This window comes from Plectropomus leopardus, chromosome 10, assembly GCF_008729295.1.
Source record: "Plectropomus leopardus isolate mb chromosome 10, YSFRI_Pleo_2.0, whole genome shotgun sequence".
Classification (NCBI taxonomy): Eukaryota; Metazoa; Chordata; class Actinopteri; order Perciformes; family Serranidae; genus Plectropomus; species Plectropomus leopardus.
Genome location: NC_056472.1, coordinates 2,956,381 through 2,974,690, shown reverse-complemented (window position 1 = coordinate 2,974,690; position 18,310 = coordinate 2,956,381). Strand labels below are relative to the sequence as shown.

Sequence of the window (18,310 nt, the reverse complement as noted above, 5' to 3'; positions counted from 1 at the left end):
CTGTTCCTCTACTGAGCCTTCTTCTGGCTAATGTCTGGTTGCAGGAGAATAAAACAGATGAGATGTGATGGAGACTCACTTAGCTATGGGTGACATGGTTAACCCCTAACATTCCGGATCAAGCTGTTTCACTGGATAGATGGACCTTGTTGGGAGCCATTAGGACACAAGACTCTGATGTAAATTCAAAAAAATGCACTGCAGGCATTGAATGATGCCACCAGCAGCAACATGCCCAAAGAACAAGATGGAATTTTCATAGTAGCTGCTGATTTTAATCAACTCATCCTTCAACTCCAAATATGTAGCAGGATCAGGGACAAAAATAATTTGGTTTTTTGAACTTGGTTCAAAAAATGACCAATAAATCTACCTTCTACCATCTTCTATTTTCTTTTACAACTGCTGCTCAGTAACATAAAGTTTGTTCTTCATGGTTTAATTCTGTTGATTGGATGTTGTTGCACTGACTCAGACTAAGTGGATCTAGAGAAAAAAAGTGTTGACTTTTGGGAGTAAATTGTGTTAAAATTTATAGATTCAGGACATGAATGGAAATAAATTGATTGGAGGCTCAGTTTTACATAACATAACTCCAAGTTGCAAGTCTTTTTTTTTATTGTATCAAGTTGAGTCTAACAACATCAAATAAGTGACTTGAATCCACACTCCCAAAAACATTCATAATTTGTCTTGTTATTTTGTTATTTATTGCTGATCCCATTGTATATTGCTTGTATAAAAGTATGGTAATTTATTCTTTTTTTAATAATCTGATTTCTGTTACTGTTTTCAATGGTGAGAATAGATAAATGAAATGAAATGAAGTCATGTGATTGAAGGCCATGCCTCTGACTATCTGCATGCACACGCAAACACACATCATGGTTCTGCAGCCAAAAAAAAGGAACGGAGTGGTTATGTGGAGGTCTATGTGCTGGCAGCCGTTATGGATGCCACTGAAGCTGTTAATCATAGTTGTAATTACTGTTCCACAGCTACAGCTTATGAGAGACACTTGGTCCTGACTGACAGCAGGAGAGAAATGTTTTATGTTTCAACCAGTATGAACGAAGACTGAAGAAAGTGTACCCAGCTATTTCAGCCTCACCTTCTTGTTTAGGGAGGTACCAGCCAGACGCTGAGCAAAAACAACAATGCAGGCCCAACCCATTGCTCATCAGGAGAAAAAGACACATAACAACAAAAGAATTTAAAGTTACAAAATATTTAAGAAAACATTTTTATTTTACATAAACTGTACAGATGATGTTTTATTTGACTAAATGATTCTCAGACAGGAACTAAAAATAACTTTCTTATTAAATAGAAAACAGAAACAAAAATAGAATTAAAGATGAAAAAAATGAAGTGTTGCTTATTGTACAAAACAGAGAATGAAAACAGAGCTAAGAAATGAAATCATATATCGTACCCTGATACAGTGGTAGGCCTATTGCAAATGATCAAAACAACAGTATTGTACACAGTAACTCAATGGCCTCGCCATCTTCAGTACAATAGCTAAAATCTTGGCCTCTTTGGTTCCATTAATTAGGTAAAATACATTTGAAACAAAATTCAATTTACTTCTATAAAAATAACTTTTCAATGGCAGTTTTTTTTTTTGTTTCACTAATCCCGCAACTTTTCAGTGCAAACGTCACAACAATCATTCGCTTTGGAAAGGAAGCGAAAGATTACATTTCAAGTATTGATAAAGAGTCGAGGATTGAAGCGAGAAAGAGAGAGAGAGAGAAAGAGAGAGAGATGGAAAGAGAGTCTAATAGAGCATGTTGAGTATGGGTATAGGTTACTATACATTGCATAGCTCATGTGGCACTTATTTAGTGATAGGACAGGACACTCAGTACCCCTTGGAAGGCATTTCTTTATACAAGTGCTATTCAGGGTGTGCATTTCAGTTTCTGCAAGTGCTGCACTGCACTGTGGCGACCCACTGGGCCGAAACTAGAGTCTCCACGTCCACTGGCCCACATCTGCTGAGCCTTAGCGGGCGGTAGGAAGCAGTTCTCACTCTGTCGCTCCCAGTGCACGAGTGAAGTGCACTTATGAGATCCATCTTCACCTGGTTGTCATGGTGGCAGGGCCTGAAGCTCTCTTGAGGTCGAGGCCCGTGGTCAACAGCAGCTCTGTGGGCGACTTTCTTTTGCCTTTCTGCGAAGGCTATAATCCTAAGCGCTGCCGGTCTAATTCCACCAGAGAGGACAGTCAGACTGCATCTGTCGGCATAGTAGGGAAGTGCTGGTGTTCTGAATTGTATAAGCTGATGAATTGTCAGTGCTTTATAAAAACAAAAGTCTGTCACGTGCTTAAAGTACTTAAGAGGGCTGGAGGAGTGGGATTGGGAGCAAAGCCAATGGTGTCATCAGCTGATCCTGTCACTTTCCTTAAGCGCTTGTTATCTTCATTCAAGAGGAGATGATGAGCCATTATTTTTTGACTAGAAATGGCAAACTAGAGCAAAGTATCATTTGGTGATAATCGTTCCCTTCTAGTCCCGTTACTGACCAGTCGGAAAACTCGGACAGCGAGCACATCACTCAGTCTGATAAATACACACACTCGCATGGACACGTGCAAACACACGGCGACACAGCACTGGCACTTGCTACCAGCGCACGTGTTGCTCGCACGTACAGTAGGTATAGATATATTGTATATGTGTACCGCACAATAACGTCCTGTTTGTACAAAAGGCCTTTCTGACTGTTCCGAGTTCAAAGATAATGAAGGCTCGACATGGACTCAAGCGCAGCCACACTCCTCCACAATCATGTTGGGCACATCCCTCTTTACAATGTTGTACTCATCATCAAAGTAGAGCATGGACATAGTACTGAGCTTGGTGGGGATGCAGCAGGAGTTGACCGAGCCCGGGCTCATCCCTCTCATGCGGTACTGGTTAACCACTGCAGTGTGGAAGGATGATGCAGAGCCCGGCACGCCCGCCATGTAGGCCGGGCAGCTGCCCTCGCAGTAGTTGCCGTAATAACCGGCTGGCGCAATGATCCAGTCGTTCCAGCCGATGAGACGGAAGTCTATGTAAAACTGCTGCCGGCAGCAAAGGCCCCCACTGGTGCCGTCACACTCTAGCCCCCGCTTGCGAATGCGGTGCTTTCCATCCACCTGCCGTGCACGCACCACCAGGAAGGGTCGGTGGGATGGGTCACCCGGGTCCACTAGCACCGGAGCCACGCCCGCTGTGTCACAGCCCTCGCAGTGGACCTCCAGGTCCTGCCGCCGGCTGCCTTTCCCGAAAACAGCTCGCACCGCCTCTGAGAGGGGGAAGGTATGCCACCCGCTGCGTTTCAGATCCACCCGCTTCTCCACCAGGGCCCAGCGGCCGGTTCCACCTCCACCACCACCACCGCCGCCTCCTGGGCCTCCCGGGCCTCCCTCCGCACCGCTGGCGGCTCCAGCCTCCTGGTAGTGGATCTTGACTGTCACCTTCCTCCGGAGGCCCTTCTCTGGACCAGCCGGCAGCACACGGAAGTAGAGCCACAAGTTGGCCTGGGACACGTACAGGTTCTGGTTGCCCTCGTTGGAGATGAGGAAGTACAGACCAGACTTGGAAGACGTGTGCTCATCTGTTGGAGAAAAACAGGAAGGGTTAATTCTCAATCTGCAATCCAAACAATATTAACCCTTCAACGTCAATGTCGAAAACATGACACAGTAATTAAATATGATATATGTTTCAATCTGCATTTTTTATAATAGAGACTGAAATGATGATTAACCCTTTCTTGTGCTGCTTTTAGATGTCTTTTACATGAATTTAAACCTTTAAACCCTGAGGCTAAAAAAGAGCACACAAAAATGAGCAACTTGGCAAGAAATGTTCCCCAAATTGTAAGAAATTAGTAGATTTGGAAAAATTATATTAAAGCTTGGGTAAAATGTTGAGGGAAAAAAGAAAAAAAATCTAGGGAAAAACTATACTCATTATAGGCATTATTAGACATTTAAAATTATGTTACATAATACAATGATTTTCCTTTAGCACTTCAGTCATGTTTGCCTTGTTTTTCCTATTATTATTTTAAAGTATTTTAAGGTAATTTTCTTGTATCTTTTTACTAATTTCTTGCTAAATTCTGGGTCATATCTTCTTTTGTTGCCTGTTGACTTTTTCCCATGATTTTGAAAGAAATCAAGCCAATTCACTGTTCAATTCATGTTCATATTGATTTGGATGTGTCATAATTGATGTTAGGAATTTTTATTCAATGAAAGGTTTCGTTATAACATGACCCAAGTTTGTTCATGTGATAACAGGTGATCACAGGATGATCTCTGCTATCATATTACTGATCTGAAATTCCATACTTAGGTCACATGATGACAACATAGCTATCTCCATGACAACGGAGCAAACTTTAGGAGCTGAAAAATTAGCACTGCTAAAATAAAGTACATTTATGTTTTATTAAAGGGAAATAGGCCAAAGACTGTTTCCTTTCTTCACGCACACACACGAGCACACACACGCATGCGCGCGCACGCATGCACACACACTCACACACACACACACACACATGTGCTGGCACAGAAAGCAGAAAGTCTTCCAAAAAGGGCACAGCTCTGTATTTTAAGGGCTGTTTTCTCCTTGTTTTCTCTCTTCACCCTCAATCACTGTGTCAGGTGACCTCTGTGGCAGCTCCTGATAGGCCAGTTGTGACGGCTGAGTTCTGGGATCAGGCCCAGTTGGCCCCAGGTCCAGCTTTGTAAGTGACAGGGCCAAGACGGGAGAGGGGGGGACAGGGAGGAGAACAGAGAAGAGGAAGACCAAGGAAAGGAGGAAGGATGCAAGTGGGAAAAGGTGGGAGGGTGGCGGACACGGCCAAGGCCCCCAGGGGGTGCACTGGGTTCGCTACTTAGTACCCCCCCTTCTCCTCCCTGGCCTTCGAACCCCACCCCCACCCTACCCCACCCCTCCCCCCCTCCCTCCAGTGTGCACACTCTGAGAGTGACAGCACAAAGCCCCCTGTGAGGCACTGGGAGACAGCCGCGCTGCAGCCCGCCATTGAAACGCGTGGCTTTCCAGCAAAAAGCATGATGAGGCAAAAATAAAAGCCATTTACATGACACTGGCCACTTTCTACAGCGGCACAATGAAGAGATCCCGGGAGTCTAAAAGGTGGCGATGGTCTCTCCCTGGCAGTATTTTTTTTTTCCAAGCCTAATGATGTCTTCCAAATTACCCCGAGGTAACTTGAAAGGTTTCTATTTCAGGAGATTTGGTACAATGTGCTCAAGCAGAGCAGCCCCTTTGAAAGCGGCTAAATTACTTTGTTTGCCGACTGATTAGTGTGTGTCAGTGTCAACAGGTGGCCACCAAAGACGGGCCCCCCTCTTTAAGGTGCCTCACGCCTCTTCCTCCTGTAAACCACGGCTTTACATTCACACAGGGACCTGTTCAGACCAGCTCTTCACTCTGTAGCATGTCAGCTGGGAGCTCAAGCACTTCACACACACACACACACACACACACACACACATTTGCACCCATCCGTGCACACACACACACCCAACCCTGTGGTAAGCAATACATCAACTTTCAGCCTTCTCAATACCGGAGTCTTTGGGGAAAGTATCAAGTGCACAATGAGAACGCATTGAAATCTACCTGAAGTGAATGATAGAAAGGAATCAGCTGAAGAGCCACTTTTTGCCTGCAACTGCTATAAGGGCCCCTCAGGGCTACAAGTAACTAACCTCACCTCATTCAGCACCGTGCGTTCTTACTTGCCCCGACAGCTCCAAGCTCAGAAAAAGAGGGATCGCGCACAGCAACCAGCACACTGTGACAGCGTGATAAACACAGGGAATGAAGACCGGCAATAAAACTGAACATGGAGACAACAGCTCAGCTCCTGTTTGTTCCCATGACTCAGTTAAGAATTTTCTTTGTTTGTTTGTTTTTTTTATTTTTGATTTGTTTGCCAAAAATGAGAGAAAAAAAACAGAAGTACTGGATCTATAATTTCTTTATGTTGTGTTAAAAAAAAGAAAAGATTTTGTTTCTTCTGTTTATGGGTGATTTCCCATTCACAATATCTGCATTATCCTTTAGTGTTATTATCCCCAAAATCATGTGCCATTAAAAGTTATAAATATGATACAGATTAGAGATGCACAATATTGTATTTTTGCCAATATCTGCTATGAAGATTTATAACAGCTCATTTGGCCAGTACCGGATACCGATCGATATATACACACTTGCTACCTAATTTTAGTGATCATCAAATCTCTTCTGTAGTGGAATCAACATCAAATTATGCATACTCTTAACATGATGGCCAGCATGAGATGGAGACATGAAATACAATGTTTTCAGCGTGTGTAATCTTTATTCATTGTGCAAAATCAGTAAAATGCTTGTGTTTCTTACATGTTCATTTTGTCAGTACAAATTTTAGTTTGCCATATCTTTGGAAACTGTTGGCCGATTTCATTTGAAAACCACGTGCCGATATCATTTTTTGGTATTTTGTTAATGTCTAAGTGACTGCAGAGGCCCTATTTACACCTGGTTCCAACATGCATTTTAGATGATCGGATCAGTACAGGTGTGAATGCACCATATGCTCCTCAAGAGATCCGATTGCTTCGATCACATTCACATTGACTTCTTTTAAATCACTTCTTAAAACCCATTTTTATTGACTTTCTTTTATGTGATGTCATCTATTTTAAATCTAATTTGCCCGTTTTTATTCATCTGTTTTAGTCTGCATTTTATCTTATTTTTCAATTGCTCCTTTAAATGTCTCTGCTTTGCATTGTCAAATCACTTTGTAAACTCTGTTCACAAAGGTGCTATATAAATAAAATTATCATTAGTATTATTATTGTTATTCAGATGTGTTCTGGGCGACATATGGCTACATTCTTTAAGCAGTGTGTCCGCAACGTGTCCTGGGCCGCATCGAAAGACATTCAACTCAGCTGACGTCCTTGCTTATTGACTCCCCACCAGTAAACTTAGTGCTTAAGGACAATCCACAGAGCTGCTCTCCTCCTGGCAAATGGTATGATCAAGCCTGCCTGGATAGCACCAGCTAACAAGGCAACAGCTGTTGAATGGTCCCAGCAACTCCAGTGCCCAGAGTACTCTCTGCGCTCTGAGAATGTGGTGAATGAATGAATAACTGAACTGTATATGTATTTCACCAGTGCTCCTAATGAATGTTCCAGCTCCGAAATAAAAATATGAATGTGTGGGAGACCCTGAATTCAAACTGATGCATAAACAGCTGGACTCTGTCTTTAAACCCTGTTAATTACCATTAAGTAACATTAACCATGTAATGCTTACAGTTAGCCCTGTCAGTCTGTGTGCAGGCGAACTCTCACTACTCAGTGAACAGCACAACAAATCTCCTGCTGGTTAAAAACAACGTAACTGACTTTTGCAAACAAAAATGATGTACATGTTTGAGAGAGAGTTGAAGAGAGATCTGATTTCTAATTGTCACTGGAGACACATATGGAAACATTTTCTATTGTTCTCACTGTTCGTCCGTGATCATATCAACCAAGGTGCATGTTAGTAGCAGGTATAAACTGGCTCTAAGATGCTCTGCCAACTTTTTAATTCAGTGCCACTTAATCTCCTGAGGTTCTTAACTGAGTCATTGACTGAATCAATGTCATTACAATTTCCTAAAGGACAGGATTATCAGAATGCTTGCTTTATCTGACCAGTACTCCAAAACATCAAACCTTACAACATAAACTTTACAATCACATAAAACAAAGAAAATCACTAAATCCTTGGAAATGGGAGACTGGAACTTTAAAATGTTCAGTAGTTTTGCTGGAAAAATATCCCAATTATAAAATTTTACAAGATGCAGTGCTAAGATTGTAACAGATGTATGAACAACTACATAACCTCTATAATCTCCTGACAACAAACCACCTCCAGATCACTTTATTAGCTACTCTGGAGCTTTCTGTCATATCACGACTCTCATCAGGAGATAGAGTTTGCTAGTTGTCATGAAGGTGTAGTCTCCCAATTCTCTATTACTTCTCTTCAAGAAAGTGTCCAAATTTTGAATCTATAATCTCATAACAACTGGCCATGATTAAATCATCTGCTGCCACATATAGATTTTCTATTTCTTGAAGCTGGACAGTTCATAAATTCTATTGGATTAGAAATTATGCTCGGTTATTCATTGCACCACACTCTCGGAATGCAGAGCATACTCTGGGCACAGATGGAACAGCAGCATTGAAAGAGAAACCTAACTGCACATTCTGCTTGGCCTAAAAGTTTTCATTCACCCATAGCAGCTGCTCCTCTCATCCATTGATCTTAAGTGATCCACTGTTGCTGAGGAAAAAGTAAGTCAAGGGGCTCCATCTGCGCTGCTTTCAGGTACCTGCTAAACGCTCAGGATTTATAGAGGAGACACAGAATGATACAAAAGGGACACACACACTTAAAAGAAAACATAAAGTGTAAACTACTGTTTTCAAGGTCAAAACTGAACTGTCAACCTGTCAGTCTATAGTATTTAAATCACACCTTGGCTTCCTCTGTATCAGGAGCATATACCAACACACCATGTGACTTTTTTCCATTGAGGTCCTTTTCAGAAACCAACTGCTCTTTCCAGCCAGTGTTACAAACATTTCAGAGCTGGCCCTGACACGTCTCGCCTGACCTCGCGGTGGAGAAGTTACCAGTTAGCATCAGCACGCGGGACACCTGGGTGGGCTTGTGTAGATAAAGAGCTGCTCCAGCGTGTCCCCACCTGTGCCACCAAGTCAGGGAAGAGGCCATGGAAGCAGGCAGCTCCAGAGCTCATTACTCAAAGCTGTTGTCGACAAGACCACACGCCGCGGAAGGACAAGGGTGCGGCGCAAAGCATTTTCGTGGCTCTGACATGAGCAGAGGCATGCATGCATGTAGCAGCCGCGTCCCTCAGGCCTGAGTCTCAGCACTCCAGGAATTCCACATAGGGAGAGGAGATGAGGGAGGGAGATGGAGAGGATGGGGCTGGACTTTGGCAAGAGGTCAAAGCCGCTGTTAAAGCTTTACTACGGGGGAATTTTTAATATTGGTGCATACATCATTTATACAGAAGCTGCCAGGCCCATTGAAGACTGAAACACACACTTGTGGGTGAATGTGGAAAATATCTGGAGCAGGTCCAGGAGGGCCATGACTGACAGCTCCTCATGAAAGACTTGTGTCCTGAAGTAAACCCGCCAACCCGATCCTCTGGAGGAACCACGCTGGAGTTAATGACCTCCCATAATGAAGTCTTAATTCCATGTCTTGGACCCCTCGCCGCGAGTTCACTGGGTCCGAACAGCTATAGTGAGCAATCAAGAAGCACCGATCTAAACTTCTCCGTCGACCCCTCTCTCTTCCGCCCTCCCTTCTTTCCCTGCTCCGCTCCCGTGGATACGGGACACCGAATCCCTCAGTGTGGACCCACGGGACCATGTCAGGAGAGAAAGGAGATTGGCATCGTCTCCCTCACCTGCCCGCGGCAACTTGGCAGACCTCTTACCTCTGCGCTACCGCAACTGGAGATAAGAAGCCGGCTCCCTGGCTGACAAGCGCCCAGTTAACCCTGTGCTGAGGGGAAGGCGAGCTGACCTCACTCACACATAAACAAAGCTATCCACATCTATTTGCCGGCTACTGTTGGCTAAACATATGCCAACCTCAACCCCCAACCCGCCTTCTTCTAAACTGTGACAACAACAATTCAGGCTCCCTCATGCTTGGGGGACAAGCTCCCCTGGCTTCGGAGCTTTTTGGAGACCTTGCCTCTGAGCCATGCCCCGGCTGGCAGCATCCGATCTGGGGGGCGTGAGCCAGCTGGCCAGGAGGCAGACGGGGTCTAGGGAGCAGGGACCCGAGCCAGCTCCATGGTACAATGCCACACAAAGGCTCAAAGGTGTGAGGAAGAATAGAACTAGGGAGAAAAAAAAACAGAAGTAGAAGAAGAAGAAGCAAAGGAGCCCAGCGAATCTTTAGAACGACAAAAGCATTCTTTACAACGCTGCAATATGGGCACACACAATATCACCCCCACCATCACCATACCCCTCCACACACATACTCCCCCAAATCCAACCCCACAAACTCAAATGTCTCATACATTATTCTGAGCAATTTCTTTTGTTTTCCTGGCTTTTTTTTTTTGTTCCTCTCCGCTCGATGTTGACATGTTGGGTTCAGCAGGAACACATAGTGCTCTTATAATAATTGCCTGGCCTTTGTTCCCTTGTCATGAGGCTGCTCAGATCATTCCCATTGAAAGGCGGGACCTATAGCAGCCCATTCAGGCTAATTGTACCGGCAGGGCTGATGGGAAACAACAGGATGGTGCGTGCGTATGTGTGTTTAAGATATCCTATTTTGGTGGCTTTAATTGCATGTTTTCTTTTTGTTAAACTAACAGTTTGTGTCAAAGATGGGGTTCTCACAGTGCTAAGTGACAATTATTGGATTCTGCAAGCGCAGATGATTTTAGGTGTGTGTGTGCGCGCAAGCTTGTGTAGGAAAGGGTGTGTGTGTGTGTGTGTGTGTGTGTGTGTGTGTGTGTGTGTGAGAGAGAGAGAGAGAGAGAGAGAGAGAGAGAGAGAGAGAGGAAAGGGTGTTCTCTTTGGACTTCTAAGAATTAGTTAGATACACAAGGGATAAATGGCCAATTGAGGGACTTTGTCCGTATTTAAAAGAGGGCTTTATACATTGGAGTATTGAGTGTGAGCACAGCTTTAGTGATGAAATTGGATTCAGAGGTTCTTTTTATCCCCTAGACAACACATGGGGGTAATTTAAGGACTCTTGCCTTAGTTTCATTTCTTTTTGTGATTTCATCGGGCTAAAACGGGAGGATTTACCACCAACTACTGCAATGCAATATAATGATTAAAAAGATGATGGCACATCCACACTGTAAAAAGTATTTGTTTTTACTTTTTAAATAAAGTGTCTGGGCTGCCTTGTTTTTTAAGTTGACTGAATTTGAGAATAAAAGTTGAGGGAATTTTTGTAACAATTCAACTTTTCTCTAAATATTAGGGAATCTCTGGACTAGTTTCAGTTAAAAAAAAAAAAAAGGCAGCCTGGATATGAGCTTATTGAAATTAGGCTGACTGAATTTGAGAAAACAAGTTGAGGTAATTTTGTGATATTCAACTTTTCTTCAAGTTCTCTCAACTTAATATTTGACGGCTGTCAGTACACTATTTTAAGTTAAAAGTAGTTTCTTTTCACAGTACAATTAGATTATGGAATTTTAAAAAACGGATTTGTCTGTCTCAGCTGGATTTCTGCTGCTGTCATTTCATATGATAAACTCTACAGAATGAAATTCAATCTATGATTGAGAGTGTTTTTCGGTTATTAAGCCACCTGGCTGCCTGCTACCTGTTACATAAAGTCAAAAGGTGGCTGGGTTCACCGAGGGGTCGATTTAGATGTGCGCCGTGAATTATTGATTATTACCTGATTCGGCGAAGCTGATGATCTCAGAGTTCTCCGCTTGAACCTCGTTGTTGTACGCAGCCTGTCCGTCAAAGCTGGGGATCTCCACCCGGCCGTCCTCGCGCACTTTCCCGGCGTGCAGCCTCCGCAGCGCCGTCACCATCGCAGCCTTGGGGATGGGATGCGTGATGTTGGGTCTCTCTCTCATCTGCAGCCGGTTTAGTATGTGCCTCTTCACCGCTTCCAAAAAGTCTATGTTGACCCGCTCCGACTGATCCGGCGCCCTGAGGCCGCAGGACGCGCACGACTCCTGGGGCGAGCTCTGGGATTCCGTCGCGGTGGCCACGGAGCTGCAGCGCACGGAGAGAACGCACGCCACCAAACAGGACAAAGCCACGCTGTAGATGCCCATTTTTCTAAATTTAAGATTACTGTCCAAATTATATGCGAGACAAAGGTGTAATACACACAATCTAAGGTTAAAGCTACTTTTAATTTACAATTTTGCAAGTTCCGGGAGAACATCCACTGGTGCTCCAAAAGTGAGAGGGTATCCAAAGAACGAAATCTTTGTATTCCAGAAACATACAAGAAATAGTGACGCTAATTAACTCCAGTCATTATGCATTTAGTTCGTTATCCAGCAATTCGTCTTTTTCTCCGCGCACAATAAAAGTTCATCTTTCTGATTGCCACGCGCACTCCGGAGTTTGGATTGTTGACGCGCTTCTGTCATACCACGTTCACTTCGCACGCGTAATCTACCAAAACAAACAGGGCGAGCGCACCGCCGCGCCGACAACTCTCAATAAATAAAGAAACGGTGTCCAGAGGCGTTCGGTCCGCTCTCTCCCATTCAAACAGCACGCACAGAGTCCTCTTCCACAGCTGCGCTCCTGAGCACAACCATCGCTGACGCCCGTGGCTTTTGTGTGTATGCCCCTGGGTTGTACCGTGTCCGGTGCGCGCGGCTGTAAATGGCCAGCGTCCGTGCGTCTTGCAAGATGCTGCTCACTGAGACCCTTTTCTCCCTTTGCAATCACGACAACAGGGGCTCCGCACACCCAAAGTTTTTATACAGGAGTGGAAACCACGTGGGGATTTCCACCAACTGGACGCAAGGGATTATTCGACTACTACGTCTACACAGAGCCACGACTCCACTGATGGAACAAGGTTTTATTATGGTAACACGGCGGCCCCGCAGAGGTTGCATAATTCCCCGAGGATGGCATTATTTGACTTAAAGAGTCAAACATGATGTGATCATCACACTTTGAGATCACTATGTTTAGGGCGCAGGTCTAGTTTGGATACCCTGTGCAAAAATCAGAAGAACCAGAATGTGAGGAGTCACTATGACTGATGTTAATTCACGCTTTATAGACTGATTTAAAAATAAAACTGATAGAACATAAGCGAGACAAACGTTAAAGCTCATACAAGAGCTGTTTAGTCTCTTAGCCAAGCATTCACGTGATAAAACACTTTAAAATGATCAAGAGAATTATTGGAATTAAATGTGGAAATGTATTATTAAAAAGAAAAAAAGAAATATAAATTGATAATTCAAATGAAAAGAAAACAATCTGGGTGATGAAATAAATAAAAGATGGACCTAATGTCAACTGAGCTCATGGCCGGTTATAATGCAGATTTACAAATAAACAGCGCCATCTACCGACTAAAAACTGTCATTACATGAATGGATGGACGGATGGATGTTGACAGAATAGTAGTGACTTTTTTTTAGACTTTATGACATACTATACTTTTTTGCATCTTTATGATATGCTATACCTTTTTCTAATTTGTATGACTCACACAATGTTGTTGCATTTCAATGGCTTATTCAGATATTAATAAAAATACTGATTTTTTAAGCATACTGTAATATGACAGGGTTTGGTTTTTTGCTATATTCTATATACTATATTCTGCCTTTTCCCAGATTTTTTCATACAATGACAGTTTTATTTTATTTTTACAACATACTTATGGCAGACTATACTATGATTTATTTTTCTTCATTTTGAAGACATACCATAGGTTTTCTTTTTGATTTTTTTCTTTTTTAAGTTTAATGACATCATATACTGTATTTTTTATCATATTATACTTTTTTTGTCATGCTACACTATGATGTTTTTTCTGACTTTGATGACATACTACTTTATGACTTTTTTCTGATGTTTATGATATACTATACTATGTTTTTTTTCTTTTTTAACATTTGTAAGACACACAAGAAATGTACATCATTGTTTTTGTATTTTCAAGACATGCTGTTCAATGATTTTTTATAACATAGTATTGCCTTTTTTTTCTCACTTTTATGACTTAGTATACTTTTTTTTCATTTTTAAACACACTGATGAGTGTGTTGACTCTGGAGACACACAATCAACTGAGCAGGAAAAGCCACAAAATACTGATAAACAGATTACATCAAACCGGTCTATTTGGCAGAGTGCAGTATGTACAATTGCCAAAAGGGTATCTCAAGGTTAGGTATTTGGGGTCCCTGTTATTTGGAATTACTTAAATAGCCTCTGCCATAATGTAGGTGATGCATGTGTTCATCTGTATGCTGATGATACAGTTACTTATTGCTTTGCTTCTACTCAGGCCCTCTCCCAGCTTCAGCCTGCCTTCAGTGATGTTCATCTGATAAAACAAAATACAGTTTATTCACAAAAGCCAAGTGAGGCCCTCAAATATTCCCACTATTGTTAAGACACCAGAACAAGAATACTGAGTGTGTTTCATCTTATTATGGGCATCCTGTTGGACGATTGTCTTTCTTTTCAGCCACACATTGAACTACTTGTGAAAATACTTAAGATGAAACAGGGTTTTTAATACAAACAGCAGGAACTGCTTTTCTTTCATGGCCAAAAATGGCTTGTCTATGCTACATTTTTGACTGTGTTTGAGTTTGGGGATGTATTATATATGAACACACCCTCCCAGTGTTTGCATACTCTGGACTCTATCATGGAGCATTGAGATTCATTACTATGCTTGGGTTGGGTGGCTATGTGGACTTTTTCATTGGCATTCTCTTATTTACAAAGCTGTTCTTGGCCTACTTCCAGCATATTTATGTGTCTACATTGAGCAAAGAACAGAAAATGCCAATGCTCTCCATTTACAGAACTTGTCCTTATTGTCTATACAAGAGTTTGGTAGAAGAGCCTTTATGTTTGCAGCTCTATACATGTGTAATCTTCTGCATAAAGACTTATAGCTGGACTCATTGGTTCCTTTTCAAAGCATTGTTGCAGGATACTTGTATGTCATTTTCTACACGCTAATGTCAGGGTGCATCTTAGATGGCCTTTCAATTGTCTTGTTTTTATGGTTTATTTATGGTGTCTTATAATACTTTCTATGCCTTCTTTGTGGTAACTTTTTGGTGTTCTTTTTGTGTTTTATGTTGTTTGTTTTGGAGGGGTATATTTTGATTTTGCGTCTTTATTCCATGTTGTCTGTCTGTAACTTTTGTTGCTGCCTGCCTTGGCCGGAACACTCTTGAAAAGAAGATTTTTAATCTCAAGAGGGTTTTTTTCTGCCTAAATAAAGGTTAAATAAAGACAAACTTAAAACAAAAAAATTAATGACCAAAAGAAGAATCACACTCCCAGCACACACTTAACTCAGATTTCCACTCCAAAACAAAAAAAGACAGTGAGCCAACTGAAGGTGTTGACTCTCTGGAGACACACAACCAACTGAGCAGGAAAAGCCGACCTCCCTATAGAAACTCCCAGCAGGCTGACTGCAGCAGCTGAGAACATCCTAGCTGTACCCAATAGCTCCTGATTAGCAAGAAGACCTGGGGGATCTCTGTGGATCTCCCTTTTTGCATTTTTAAATGATATATGATTTTTTTTTTTCATTTTTATGAAATGAAATGATTTATTTACTTTGTTGATGTTTTTTTTTTCAAATAATTTTGACATTCTATAATGTGAATTTTAAAGCTTTCTTAATGGTATACTGTATTGGGTTTCTTTGTCAATTTTGTTTTATATTTTTATAACAAAGTATACTATGCACATTTTTGCAGTATTATTCCATGTTTTACTATAACTTTTTCATTTTTTATTACATACTTTACTTTTACTTGATGACATACACGACCATGACGATTCTGGCATACTATACTATCACGAGTTCAGTTTTGAAGACATAATATACTTTTTACAGTTTTTTTGTTGCATTTTTATAACATACTATATTATGACTTTTTCTATTTTTTTATGACATGCTAAACTGGAACTTTCTATTTATGAAATACTATACTATGATTTTTTTCAGTTTTATAACATAATATATTTTGACTTTTTTTCTGCATTTTTATGACAAACTATACTATGACTTTTTTGCATTTTTATTACATACTATACTTTGATGAGTTTTTGCAAATTTATGATGTACATTACTGCATTTTTGGGGGCATTTTAAAAAGATACTATACTCTGACTTTCAGATTTTTATGACATATACTATGACTGATTTTTTTTTGTTGCATTTTTAAAACAGATATATGACTTGTTTTGCATTTTGTGATATAGTAAGATGCCCTGTGATAGTCTGCTGACCTGTCCAGGGTGTACCCTGCCTCAACGTCAGCTAGGACAAGCTGACACGGCTAATGAATGAATGAATGAATGTTACATTAAGATCATGCAGTCTCCATACTGTGGACATTAAGTACCATGGTCACATCATGTGTCCTCTAAGTCCTGGTAGTAGTGTTAGTTTCCAGGAGCAGCTCTGTGTCTTGAGCAGAAGCAATAATGTAGGTCAATAGGCCAAACGAAATGAGGCGCAGCATTCAGCAGCAGCAGTGATGGATTAGAACAGCGTGGCCCACTGCACAAGAGCTGATTAGTTTACTTTCCTACAGGTCCACTCACAGTGTCCATGAACTCTTAGATTAGGTTTACATTACCTGATGTCAACAGAGAGAAAATTAAAGTCAAATAAAGGCACTGTTTCGATATGAGTTTATTTAGAAACGCCTCAGTTATTTATAACTTTATTTTCCTTCTGGGATTTTAGTCCCAAACTGCAAATATTTCAGAGGACCTTTTCGCCTTAACAAACAGAAGTCTGGCAAACTTTGTGCTGTGCAGCCAAACATTGTTTAAACCCACAGAAGTTTGTTTTAAACAATGAATGTCCCACTTTGAATATTTCACCTAATGTAGATATTACATTCCTTTCATAAACAAGACATGCAATAATTTCAAAATGTACTGAATAAGAATTATTTACTGTAATAACCGTAACCCTTTGATCAACATCAGTTTTCTAGAGCTGTATACAGACACCTTCTACAAGCTATTTAATCCTTTGAAACCTGAATAAATTGGATTGATTTCTCTCAAAAACATGTTAGAAAAATGTTACAACTGGCTCAAATGCCGCAACATACAAGGACACACACACCGGGCTGGGTGCAAAAAGAAAACATTTATTTACAAAAATGATACTCAAACACAACCAAAAGCTGTCTTGGTTGCAGGGAGTCAGACTGATCAGGCACTGCTCAAAAGTGAGCTGCACTGTGGAACAAAGAATAGCATGCACGCACACACACGCACGCGCACGCACAAAAACAATAGCACGTAACATCCCCTCCCTTAAGATGACAGCCGTTTTGATGTCATCCTAAGGCACACGAGAAAGGGTATCGGCCACAACACTGTCATGTCCCTTTTTGTGATGGATGTCAATATAAAAGTTTTGGGCCATAAGTGCCCAGCGCATGAACCGTTGGTTGCTATTGTACATGCCATTCAGGAACACCAGTGGTTTGTAGTCGGTGAAGACCACCACTGGCTGTGGAGTCGGGCCGACGTAAGCCTCAAAATATTGGAGGGCCCAGAACATGGCAAGGGCTTCCTTCTCAATGGTACTGTACTTACTCTGTACTGCAGAGAACTTCTCAGAGAAGTAGCAGACCAGTTGGACAATGCCAAAAGAATCCTCCTGCAGCAGTACAGCTCCAGCTCCGGTACCACTCGCATCAACCTCCAGCTTCAACGACACAGCGAAGTCAGGAGCCGACAGCACTGGAGAGCCATGACTGCAAATGCCATGACTGTGTACTGCACGAAACTGTCAGGAGTTACAAAGGCAGAGATCTCAGATGCTCAGGCTGTCAAGGGCACTTGCCAGTAACACTTAAGTCCAACTTTGTGACATAGGGAGCAGCCTCAACTATGTCTATGCAATCTTCCACGCGAGGAAGGGGAAGAAGTCTGGTTTGGTAACACTGATCACTTTCCGAAAGTCAGTACAAAAGTGCGGTGTTCCATCAGACTTAGGTACTAATACACGGTGAGCTTCAGGAGCTGGAACTAGGGACGTCAAGACCATGCATTTGCAAATGCTCAACCTCCTTTTGCATTTGTGCAAAGCATGCTGCTTGATAGGATGACAATCACCAATATCAATGTCATGCTGCAACACTATGGTTGTAGGAGGGACATCTGAAAAAAGTGCACAATGATTTTCAATCAACCCCATAACATCACTTTTAAGGGACCCTGACAGATGAGACAGATAAGCCTCCAGATCACCCAGCACTTCAGAATTCTGCAGACGTGCACACAGAGCTAGAGCATCTTGAATCACCAGTTAATCCTCCTGAGGAGAGCAGGGAGGCAATACTGAGGCCAGTGCAACTGACAACACTCTAGCAGAGGTGGAGTTTACCGAGTCACCAGTACTGGCAACATAAAGCTTCAGCATATTCACATGACACACACAGGTTTTACATCCCCTCTTAGTAGCTTTCATTTT

General features: G+C 42.0%; 1 protein-coding gene across 1 annotated transcript; it reads right to left on the bottom strand.

The window, feature by feature from the left end:
- Window positions 1-1,304: 1,304 nt before the first annotated feature.
- On the bottom strand, window positions 1,305-12,522 carry inhbb (inhibin subunit beta B). The gene is made up of 2 exons (XM_042494632.1): window positions 11,513-12,522; window positions 1,305-3,611 (listed from the first exon to the last, which is right to left on the bottom strand). The coding sequence occupies exons 1-2, from the start codon at window positions 11,901-11,903 to the stop codon at window positions 2,770-2,772; spliced, it is 1,233 nt and encodes a 410-aa protein (XP_042350566.1). The 5' UTR covers window positions 11,904-12,522; the 3' UTR covers window positions 1,305-2,769.
- Window positions 12,523-18,310: the final 5,788 nt, after the last annotated feature.